General features: G+C 37.7%; 1 protein-coding gene across 1 annotated transcript; it reads right to left on the reverse strand.

Annotated features, from left to right (window-relative positions):
• Positions 1–10,751: 10,751 nt before the first annotated feature.
• On the reverse strand, positions 10,752–11,871 carry LOC137813847 (NADPH-dependent aldehyde reductase-like protein, chloroplastic). The gene has a single exon (XM_068616290.2). The coding sequence runs from the start codon at positions 11,682–11,684 to the stop codon at positions 10,893–10,895; it is 792 nt and encodes a 263-aa protein (XP_068472391.1). The 5' UTR covers positions 11,685–11,871; the 3' UTR covers positions 10,752–10,892.
• Between the last annotated feature and the right edge of the window lie 599 nt (positions 11,872–12,470).

Consider the following 12,470-nt stretch of genomic DNA (forward strand, 5'->3'; position numbering starts at 1 on the left):
AGTTTGCCGAAACAATAAGCAAAAACAATAGCACCAGAAAAAGAATCGGTTGTTTATACCAGTTTACAAATTTAAAAACTGAATTTAAAGAGTTAAGGGATAGAGAAAAAGCACACAGAGATTTATACTGGTTCACTCTAAACCTAGAGTTACATCCATTCTTCTCAGAAAACTACTGAGGAATACCACTAAGCAATCAAACCTAGATCACTTACAACATAACCCAGAAAGTGACATTGATCCCCTCAAGACACACACTTCTCTTGGTCAACACACCAACACTAAGAATGCTGATCTTGATCCCCTCAAGAACACACAACACTTCTCAGCAAACACACAAAGATTCTTTCAACAGATACAAGGATTACACTTGTTACAGAAGCAAATCTGAAATCAATACAAGAGAAAATACTATCTCACACACTTTGATCAAACTCAATCTCTAAGCAATCTCAACTCTTTCAAAATTTGTATTTTTTGAAAAACCCAAATCTGTTTTTCTATTTATAAAACAAAGTTGTTGTTTGTTATCAAATCTTAACAAACTATTCATTGCATTTAAAGATTGGTCAAAGCATTAAAAACTAGAGCGTAATCAATTAGAAAATCATTTAATGCTTAGTCAAAGCACAAATCATTTTCTATTATGGTACCAAAACAGACAATCGGTTGTTTCCTCGAATCAATCGGTTGTTTTGGTTTTGACAGCTCAACCATTTGAAAAACAGTTTTCAACCTTTTCTAAAAACACCTAAGTATAAAACAATCAGTTGTTTCGACAAAACAACAGGTTGTTTTTCACTTAGCTTGAAAAACACTTTAGCTTGAATGCCTATGCTTTGGATTCAATAAAGAGTGGATTACATAAACAATCTACCCCAGATCCTATCTAAGACAGCTCAGGAACAACAAGCACTGCCTAACCTTCAAAACCCTAAACAATCTACCCCAGATCCTATCTAAGACAGCTCAGCAACAACAAGCACTGCCTAACCTTCAACATCCTTTAAAGGGGTTTGGATTCTTCAAAGCTTGAACACCACTTCGTTCAACATCCCCCATATTTGATGAAGACAAATCCCTGGTGCTTGTGTTTGATCTGATTGAATCTGAAGTAGTACCTGCAAAACTAGCATATATACAGTCCAATGATTCTTACAACAGCAGGTTAGATTTTCACATATTAAAAGCATAAATCCTGATAAACAATCGGTTGTTTACTCGAAACAATTGGTTCTTTCTATCAGCAGCAACAAAAAACAGTTTTATATCAGAGATTTTAACAAAATTAAACAGAATTAAATAGTTTCAGATAAGGATACACAAGACCAATTAATTCTCCCCCTATTTGTCTTCATAAATAGACTTCAACATGTATCAAAACAGATTTAGGAGAGATTATTAAGATCAAGGATACCTAACTCATTTTTAGAAAGAAGAACCTCTCTTTTGGTAGTGGTTTAGTGAAGATATCAGCTAACTGCAGTTTGGTCTCCACAAACTTCACTTCACAGTTCCCATTGTTTACATGATCCCTGATGAAATGATGCCTTTTTTCAATATGTTTGGTCACTTGAGTGCTGAATCTGATTTTTGGTAAGATTGATGGCACTTGTGTTATCACACATCAAAGGGACTTTGCTGATTTATAATCCAAAGTCTGCAAGTTGTTGTTTGAGCCACATAATCTGTGCACAACATCTTCTAGCTGCAATATACTCAGCCTCAACAGTAGAGAGAGCAACACATGCTTGCTTCTTGTTATGCCATGAGATTAGGCTTGAGCCAAGAAGGTGGCAAGTGCCACTTGTGCTCTTTCTATCTAGCTTGCAACCTCCATGTAGGAGCTTGATGGCATTGGAGTGCTTGCTTCTTTGCAACTCTCCATTTCAAATTTCTTGAGAATCTCCTTGCAATACTTTGATTGACATAGAAAGATCCCATCCTTTGTTTGCTTAACCTGCAATCTAAGAAAGAAAGACAGTTCTCCCATCATAGAAATTTCAAACTCACCTTTCATTGCAGCCACAAATTCTTCACATAAATTATCTTGTGTAGCACCAAAGATGATGTCATCAACATAGATTTGCACAAGAATTATTTCTGAATTTGACTTTTTGATGAAGAGAGTCTTGTCTACCATTCCCCTTTCATAACCATGAGATAGCAGAAAGTTGCTAAGCCTCTCATACCACTGCCTTGGAGCTTGCTTCACTCCATACAAAGCTTTCTTCAACTTGAAGACATGGTTGGGATGTTTATGATCTTCAAAACCCTGTGGTTGATCTACACACACTTCCTCATTGATGTAGCCATTCAAGAAGGCACTCTTGACATCCATTTGGAAGATTTTGAACCCAGTCATACAAGCAAAAGCCAGCAGCAGCCTCACAGCCTCCAACCTTGCAACAGGGGCAAAAGTTTCACCATAATCTATGCCCTCCTCTTGATTGTAGCCTTTGGCAACTAGCCTTGATTTGTTCCTTGTGATCACACCATCTTCATCCAACTTGTTCCTAAACACCCACTTCGAACCTATAATGTTCATCTCATCTGTGCTAGGGACAAGAAACCATACCTCATTCCTTGCAAACTGATTCAACTCTTCATGCATAACTTCAACTCACTTCTCATCCTCGAGAGCTTCATCAATTGACTTTGGTTCAATTTGTGAGACGAAAGCTGTGAGCCTGCAGAAGTTTGAGATGGAGCTTCGTGTGGAGACACCTTCCTTTATCTGCCCTATGATGTTTTCCACTGACAGATCTCTAGGAATCCTCCACTTTTTTGGCAACTCACTCTGTTGCAGAATTTCAATGGGTTGTTTCTGCGAATCAACCGGTTGTTTTTCTGCACAGATTTCCAGCTTTTCCAAACTAATGCTCTGTTCATCCTCTCCAGCTCTGGTCTTTGGGATTTGGATGTTTTTGCGATCTACCTCATTAAAGACAACATGAACTGATTCTTCTACAATCATCAACCTCTTGTTGTAGATTTTGTATGCATGACTTGTGAGAGAATACCCTATGAAGATGTCAAGATCCGCTTTCTCATCAAACTTCCCCAAGTTTTCCTTTCCATTGTTGAGAAAGAAACAACTGCAGCCAAAAAGATCTGAGATGGTTGATGTTAGGCTTCCTTCCATTGAAGATTTCATATGGAGTCTTCTTCAGAATAGGCCTAATAAGCACTCTATTCATCACATAACAAGAAGTGCTCACTGCATCCGCCCAAAAAGTACATAGGAAGAGATGATTCACTGAGCATTGTCCTTGCTAGCTCTTCAAGAGACCTGTTCTTCCTCTCTACCACACCATTCTGTTGTGGAGTTCTTGGAGCAGAGAAATATGCATAATCCCCATCTTCTCACAGAACTTGTTGAACTTCTCATTTTGGAATTCTCCTCCATGATCACTTCTAATAGAGCCTATGTTGCTGTTCTTTGTATTTTGCAGCCTTCTTGCTAGCTTCTTGAATGCAGAAAAGGCATCACTCTTTGATTCCAAGAAAAGAGTCCAAGTGAACCTAGAAATGTCATCAACAATAACAAGAGCATAATAATTTCCACCAAGGCTCATAGTTCTTGATGGTCCAAAAAGATCCATGTGAAGAAGCTCAAGGGGTTTTAAAGAAGAAACAACATTTTTTATTTTAAAAGAACTTTTCACTTGTTTCCCTTTTTGGCAAGCTTCACAAATATGGTCCCTCTCAAACTTGAGCTTTGGTAGCCCAATCACAAGATCCCTTGAAATTAACTTGTTCAAGTGATTCATGTGAATATGAGCAATTCTTCTATGCCAAAGCCAAGACTCATCTTGCTTGGATAAAAGACAACCAATTGAACATGGTGAAGAGATATCTAGAAGATACACATTATTGACTCTCTTACCTACCAACATTACCTCTTTGGTGTTGGGTAGACAAATTTCACATGTGTTTGACTTGAACATCATTTGATATCCCTTGTCACATAGTTGGCTAATGCTCAGCAGATTGTGCTTTAGACCTTCTACATAGAGCACATCATGGATGACTAAGATGTCTTTGTCTCCTATGGATCCTCTCCCAAAAATCCTTCCCTTGTTATTGTCCCCATAGTTGACATGCCCTTCTTGCTTAAAGGAGATGCTCAGGAACTTTGATTTGTCCCCTGTCATGTGCTTGGAGCATCCACTGTCCAAGTACCATTGTTGCTTGCTCTCCTCCAAGATTTCTTACAAAGAAGATTTTCAAGTACAAAGATTTGGTCCCCTTATGAATGTGGGTCCATTTGGTTTACATTCATCAATTGAATCTTTATTGCACTTAGGAATCCACTTTATAAAGCCCCTAGGAACAACATATTTTCTGATTTTACAGAACCTCACAGAATGGCCTCTTTTCATGCAATAAAATCATGTAACAATCGGTTGTTTCGATGGTCCAATCGATTGTTTTTCTGGCATTTTCGAAAATGATTTTGAAAATCTAGTTTGTTTTGTGGGTTAAAACTCAATCCAGCTTTTCCAAAAACACAGTTTTGAGATGCCAAGACATTCTCAAAGTTGGATTGACCTTTAGAAAGCTTATCCACAGTTTTAACAAGATAGTGGACCTTCTTTTCAAGATTTTCGTAATTTTCAAAAACAAGAGTATCACACTAGCAAGAAGAGTTTTTGTAAACAATTTCAAGGTTTTCAAAATCTGTTTTTGAATTTTCTAATTCCTCTTCCAGTGATTTTACTCTGTTTTCAAGCCATCTATTCATTCTCTTTAACCGATTGTTCAAGAGAGCCAATTGGTTGGCTTCTTCATGCGTTTCTTGAAAGGCTTGAAGCAATTGACTATAATTTTCAGAGTTTGAGGACTTAGATGAACTTACACTACTTGAGTCATCCTCCTTTCTGGCCATGAAGGAGAGGTTAAGGCTTTTCTTGTTTTGCCTTCCTTTTCTTCTTGCTTGACTCTCTTTGACCTTGCCTCCTTTGGTTCATTGTTTCCATGAGCAGCCTTGAGTGTGTCCCACATCTCTTTAGCAGTTTTGGATTTTGATACCCTGAAAAACTCATTAGTATCTAGTGCATAAGCTATTATGTTTTGAGCAGTACAATCAAGGTTGGCCATTTTACATTCTTCATTGGTCCATTGAGACCAAGGTTTTGCAATTAAAGAACCATTCTTTTTAAACTTTGGAATGAAAGGACCATTCTCAATTGAATCTCAAATTCCTTGATCAATAGATTCCACAAAGATTTTCATTCTTGCTTCCCAATACTTGTAGTTCAATCCACAGAATAAAGGTGGTTTGTAGATTGAAGCACCTTCCTCAAAAGATTGTTTTCCAGCCATAGAAAAAAGATTTTTGGATCAACTTGAATAACTTTCAAGAACCAAGCTCTTGATGCCAATTGTTAAAATGTATGGCTTTAAACTAGAGGGGGGGTGAATTGTTTAAAGAGGGTTTTCACAAACTTTTAAGCCAAGAATGAAATTACTTCGAGAAACAAATGATAAGGAATTCAGTTTGCCGAAACAATAAGCAAAAACAATAGCACCAGAAAAAGAATCGGTTGTTTCGTAGAAACAATCAGTTGTTTATACCAGTTTACAAATATAAAAACTGAATTTAAAGAGTTAAGTGATAGAGAAAAAGCACACAGAGATTTATACTGGTTCACTCTAAACCCAGAGCTACATCCAGTGTTCTCAGAAAACCACTGAGGAATACCACTAAGCAATCTTTTGATCCCCTCAAGACACACACTTCTCTTGGTCAACACACCAACACTAAGAATGTTGATCTTGATCCCCTCAAGAACACACAACACTTCTCAGCAAACACACAAAGATTCTTTCAACAGATACAAGGATTACACTTGTTACAGAAGCAAATCTGAAATCAATACAAGAGAAAATATTATCTCACACACTTTGATCAAACTCAATCTCTAAGCAATCTCAACTCTTTCAAAATTTGTATTTTTTGAAAAACCCAAATCTGTTTTTCTATTTGTAAAACAAAGTTGTTGTTTGTTATCAAATCTTAACAAACTATTCATTGCATTTAAAGATTGGTCAAAGCATTAAAAACTAGAGCGTAATCAATTAGAAAATCATTTAATGCTTAGTCAAAGCACAAATCATTTTCTGTTATGGTACCAAAACAGACAATCGGTTGTTTCCTCGAATCAATCGGTTGTTTTGGTTTTGACAGCTCAACCATTTGAAAAACAGTTTTCAACCTTTTCTAAAAACACCTAAATATAAAACAATCGGTTGTTTCAACAAAACAACAAGTTGTTTTTCACTTAGCTTGAAAAACACTTTAGCTTGAATGCCTATGCTTTGGATTCAATCAAGAGTGGATTACATAAACAATCTACCCCAGATCCTATCTAAGACAGCTCAGCAACAGCAAGCACTGCCTAACCTTCAACATCCTTTAAAGGGGTTTGGATTCTTCAAAGCTTGAACACCACTTCGTTCAACATCCCCCATATTTGATGAAGACAAATCCCTGGTGCTTGTGTTTGATCTAATTGAATCTGAAGTAGTACCTGCAAAACTAGCATATATACAGTCCAATGATTCTTACAACAGCAGGTTAGATTTTCACATATTAAAAGCATAAATCCTGATAAACAATCGGTTGTTTACTCGAAACAATTGGTTCTTTCTATCAGCAGCAGCAGAAAACAATTTTATATCAGAGATTTTAACAAAATTAAACAGAATTAAACAGTTTCAGATAAGGATACACAAGACCAATTAATTCTCCCCCTATTTGTCTTCATAAATAGACTTCAACATGTATCAAAACAGATTTAGGAGAGATTATTAAGATCAAGGATACCTAACTCATTTCTTAGAAAGAAGAACCTCTCTTTTGGTAGTGGTTTAGTGAAGATATCAGCTAACTGCAGTTTGGTCTCCACAAACTTCACTTCACAGTTCCCATTGTTTACATGATCCCTGATGAAATGATGCTTTTTTTCAATATGTTTGGTCCTTGAGTGCTGAATCTGATTTTTGGTAAGATTGATGGCACTTGTGTTATCACACATCAAAGGGACTTCGCTAATTTGTAATCCAAAGTCTGCAAGTTATTGTTTGAGCCACATAATCTGTGCACAACAGCTTCTAGCTGCAATATACTCAGCCTCAACAGTAGAGAGAGCAACACATGCTTTCTTCTTGTTATGCCATGAGATTAGGCTTGAGCCAAGAAGGTGGCAAGTGCCACTTGTGCTCTTTCTATCTAGCTTGCAACCTCCATCTACTGCATCATGAAGAAAGTCAAGATCAATTGGATTCATATCATCAAAGAGCATATGCAAAAGTCCATGAGGTTAAATGACTACCATTATCCCTATGCTCTTTTAATTTCTAAATTTCTACTCTATTTTGAAGTCAATCTTGAAGATGAAACCTCTGAGTTGGTAAAATCAACACAAGAAGTGAACAATGGTCACTAAGAAAAATGGGTTTCACCAAGATAAATGGAAGATGGGTAAGCAAAGATGGTGATCATGGTGGTTCCTCAAGTGCTGCAACTTCTGATTTGATGAAGAACATCAAGCTGCTGATATGAATATTCACAATGAAGAACAACCTGCAACTGACTTTGATGCTGGAACAAGTGCTGGACATCAAGGGGATGGGATTCCCTCAATGTCTTCTTTTGAAAGATACATGGTGGATAGACTTGATGACTTTGCTGAAAATCAAAGAAATCTCCATGATCTTTGTGTTACAAACTTCCAGAACATTGACAACAGATTCCAGAGCATGGACACTCGCTTTCAGACCTTGGATGAACAGATTGAAGTTGCTCAGAACCAGATCTTTGAGTTGCAATATGGCAAGGATGATTAAAGGAAAAACAACCGATTGAATGCTCGGGACAACCGATTGTTTTTGCTCTATGAAAGCTTTACTATTCTTTCTTTTTATATTCTGTTTTATCTGGAACAATTTCTGTTTTATCTCTTCCTAAAGTCTATTTGTGAAGACAAATAGGGGGAGAATTTTGTGTTGTGTTGTCTAAAACTCTGCAAACTTTATCTGCTTAAGTGTTTTTTTATTTTGCTGTTGCTGATGTTTTATAGTTTGAAAGTGGTTTGCCTTTTTGGTTGGTTTTCTCTGCTGTATTGGTTATGCAGAAAACAAGCTAAATGTGCTACTCTAACCTGCTGCTATAGATGTTGTGTATTGCTTAAAGTTTTGTTTTGCAAGAACTGCTTCAGATTCAAACAAAGTCCAACACAAGCAACATGGATTTGTCTTCATCAAATAGGGGGAGATTGTTGATCAAGAATGATCAAAGGCTTTGAAGAATCCAAATTCATGTGTTTGATGCAACGCTGAAGTTGTTGTTGTGTTTAGGATAGGATCTGGGTAATTTATTTGTGTAATCCACTCTTTGTTGAATCTAAAGCTAATGTGTTTTAAAACCTTTTTGAGTTTAAAGTGTATTTCAAACTAAGTGAAAAACAACCTGTTGTTTTGTTGAAACAACCAATTGTTTTACTCTTAGGTGTTTTTGAAAAGGTTGAAAACTGTTTTGGTTGGTTGACTTGCTGTCAAACCAAAACAATCGATTGTTTCGTGATTTCAATCAATTGTTTGTTTGAAAATCCTAACAGTATTCTGTTTTGTTAGTTGAGTGTGCTTTAAATGATTTTCAACTGAATACGCTCCTCTATTAAATGCTTTGACCAATCTTTAAAAGCTATAAATAGTTTGTTTATGTTTTATAACAAACAAGAAAAACAGATTTGAGTTTTTCAGTTCTGAAAGATTGCTTTCAAGTTTTGAACATTCATATTCAGCTTTGGTTTTTCTCAAGAGAGAGTGGAATAGGATTATATCTGTATTGATTCCAGATTGTTCTGTAAACAAGTGTAATTCGTTTTGAATACTTTGTAAATTCTGGTGTTGTTGCCAAGGAGTGTTGTGTGCTCTTAAGGTTGTCAAGATCAACATTCTTGGTGTGTGATGTGCCAAAGGAAGTGTGTTTCTTGAAGGGTTCAAGGTCACTTCTTTGGTGGTTTTGTGTGTAATTTGTATTGATTGCTTAGTGGATTGTCCAGTGGCTTCTGGGGACTGGATGTAGCTCTTGGTTTAAGAGTGAACCAGTATAAACTGTTTGTGTATCTCTTTCTTCCCTTAAACTCATTTAAATTCAGTTGTTATTGCTTTGCTGATATAAACAACCGATTGTTTCGAAGAAACAACTGATTGTTTTTCTGGTGCTTTGCTGTTTTGTGCTTTATATCTTGGCTAACTGAATTTCTGATTGAGTTTCATATAAAGGATTTTGTTCTAGCTGAAAAAGTTTTCAAAAACCCCCTTTAAACAATTCACCCTCCTCTCGTTTAAGGTCATATATTCTAACAATTTGGTCTATAAAGTTTCATTCAGGACTCTTCCTTTTGGCATTGTCAGAGGTGTGTAGTTGTTGAAATGAGGGCCTCAGTTTTGTCTATATCGGTCGGTTCCCACCATTGAGGGTCGGTTGCTTTTATTTTTGTCTTTAGCTTTTTCCCTTTCGGAGGCCTTGACTTGTGCATTCCTGTGGTAGTCAATGTGTTCCTCTATCTGCATGAATTTAATGGCTCGTGTCCTTAATTCTTCCATGTGTTGTGTCGATCTCTTGATAAGACTCTCAGTGAAACGTCCCAGACATATGGCCGAGACAAGTGCTGCATTGTTATTTCTGGGTTCAAGTTTCTGATTCCCATACAGACTTTGTTGAATCTGTCCATGAAGGGTCTCAAGGATTCTCCTTTTTCTTGCTTCACATTGAGGATAGACATAGAAGAGTGTGGTGAGGTCGGCTTGTCGCATATTATGTGGTGAATTTCGTTGTCAGGACTTTGAAGTTTGTCACAGAATTTGAAGGAAGCCCAATGAACCATCCTAATAGACCCTCCTGGAGGGAGGTGTGGAAAACTTTGCACCACACTGCTTTGTCGGTTGTATACAAGGTCATTTAGGTCTTGAAAATGTTCAAGTGTTCGTCCGGATCAGTAGAACCGTCAAAAAGTTTGATAGTTAGACCCCTCCATTTATTGGGAGTGGTGCGACAATTATTTCACCTGTGAAAGGGTGGCCTTTCTGGTCTTCTTCATCGTTGGGAACAACGCCATTTTTGGAACTTTGATGGGTCTGATGTGTTTGGAGGGTTTAAGGAGTCTGATGGGTTTGAGGAGTTGGTGGTACTGCTGTGGATTGGTGAGTTTGTGGTGGTAACGGTGTGTGAGAGTTCCTCTCGTTCGGGTTCTTCGAGCTGTCGTAGTAGTTTTTTGTTATGTTCCTTTAGAAGAGATACTCTTCCGCTTGCCGACACCAGTCTTCTTCTTGTCTATACTTATCCTCTTCATTACGTAGTTGATCTGCGATTCCCTTTTGTCATAATTCCTCCATTTGTGCTTAGAGTGCATGAATCATCGTTGTCTGTTCTTTTGCCATATGATCACTATTTGCATTGTTTCTTATTGACATCATCGTTGTTAAGTTTTTTGTTGAAAATTGAAGATTACCTCAGTCCCTCGGTGTTGTTGCATTATATATGATGTGATTTAAGTGTGTTCTGGTAGAATATAAAAAGCGTACATCACTTTCTCGATAGTTAACAACTAACATGCATAGTGATTTTCTGATATCATGAGAGTGTATATTTCGGTTTGATCGATTTCTATCGTTAAATTGATATGTTATATTGATATATTTTTCAGATATTTTAAAATGTGCATTTGACTCCTTCAACATTATTTATAATTACTTATTTATTACGTTGTAAATGTTATTTGACTCGAATGGTCAATTACCCGTCATCCAAACCCAATCGATACATTCCTCGTTTAGTGAATCGATTCAAATCAAGAAAGAGAGAAAGTGAAAAAAAAAAATTAAATATAACCACCGTTGACACGAACAATTTGACCATTGACCCATTCAGAAGCATCAGTGGCCAAAAACCCCACAACAGGAGCCACGTCTTTGGCCTCACCCAGCCTCCCCAAAGGACACTCTTGCACGATCCTATTCACAGTCTCCTCCGACTTCCCCTCGAAGAACATCTCCGTCGCAATGGGCCCTGGCGCCACGCAGTTCGCCGTGATCTGCGTTCCCTTCAGCTCCTTCGCCAGCACCTTCACCATTGCCTCCACCGCCGCCTTCGACGCAGCGTAAACACCGAATCCCGGCCGCAGCGCCGCCACCTGCGACGACGAGACCAGGATGATCCGCCCCCCGCCGCCGCGCTTCAACCGGTTCGTCGCCTCCCTCGCGCACGCAAAAGCGCCGCGCGTGTTTACTGCGAAGGTGCGGTCGAAGGACTCCACGGTGGTGTTCCCGATGGAGGGGTACGTGCCGTCGAGGACGCCCGCCGAGTTGACCAGGATGTGGATCGGCGAGTCGAAGGCGCGCTCGGCCGAGTCGAAGAGGGACTTGACTTGGCTCGGTTCGGACACGTCAGCCTGGACCACGACGGCGCGCGGCGAGGTGGAGTTGGCGTTGATTTGAGCGGCGACTGAGTCAGCTTGGGACGAGTTGGAGGTGTAATTGATGACGATTCGCGCACCGAGTGAAGCGAGGTGAATCGCGATTTCGCGGCCGATTCCTCGCGAGGAGCCGGTGACGATTGCGACTCTGTCTTGGAGCGGAAGTGGTTGGGGTTGAGATTGGGAAGCGGTTGCCATTTGCGTTCCGTTGCCGTATGTATCTACTCCTCCGTTATTTAATTGTGCACTTCAATATGCCCAAATGCCTTTTCTCTTTATACCCTGTTTTTTAGCGTTCTTGGAATGTTCTAGATAAACATGAAATCGTGTCTGAATTCTGAAATGGAGATTGAAAAAATCACATTCACCTATTTTTTTTTAAAATCAAAATGATCGTTTGTTTTTGCAGACTTTTCCCCCTTTTTATCCTTTTACAAGTTTTTACAATTGCATAATGAAAAATCACTTATTAAATAATATTATATATGGAATATAACTTGTTTTTAAATATCTTGTGCTGTTCCAAAGGGTTACAGCAAAAAGAAACAATTAGTTGAGTATGAATAACTATGAAACGGATAAAAAAAATGAATAACTCTGTATAATTACAGGAGTAGATCACATGGTTTCATTGCTTTCGTTAGTTAAGTTATCTTCCGAGATTCGTTAGGATATATTTAGAATCAACTTTGTACCTGTCCACAAATGTAAGTGATATACATTTTTGACCCGTGCAATACGGGAATATTTTCATTATTTGATATTTAAATAATAATATTATAATAAAAAATCTAAACATTAAAATTAAGAATGATGGTAGACTCAATTAAAATTATAAATCAAAATTATATAAATTATGAATTATTAGTAAAGAATTAAGAATACATCAAATAGACAAAAATAAAAATTTAAGACCCAAATTACAAATAAGTGTTTGATAATATCTTATATTTATCGTGATAACAAATTACAAAATATATTGAG

This window comes from Phaseolus vulgaris, chromosome 1 (assembly GCF_051622355.1).
Source record: "Phaseolus vulgaris cultivar YP4 chromosome 1, ASM5162235v1, whole genome shotgun sequence".
In the NCBI taxonomy this organism is placed as follows: Eukaryota; Viridiplantae; Streptophyta; class Magnoliopsida; order Fabales; family Fabaceae; genus Phaseolus; species Phaseolus vulgaris.

Excerpts from the sequence above, each read along its gene's own strand:
- LOC137813847 (XM_068616290.2), bottom strand. The coding sequence starts at position 11,684 with ATGGCAACCGCTTCCCAATCTCAACCCCAACCACTTCCGCTCCAAGAC.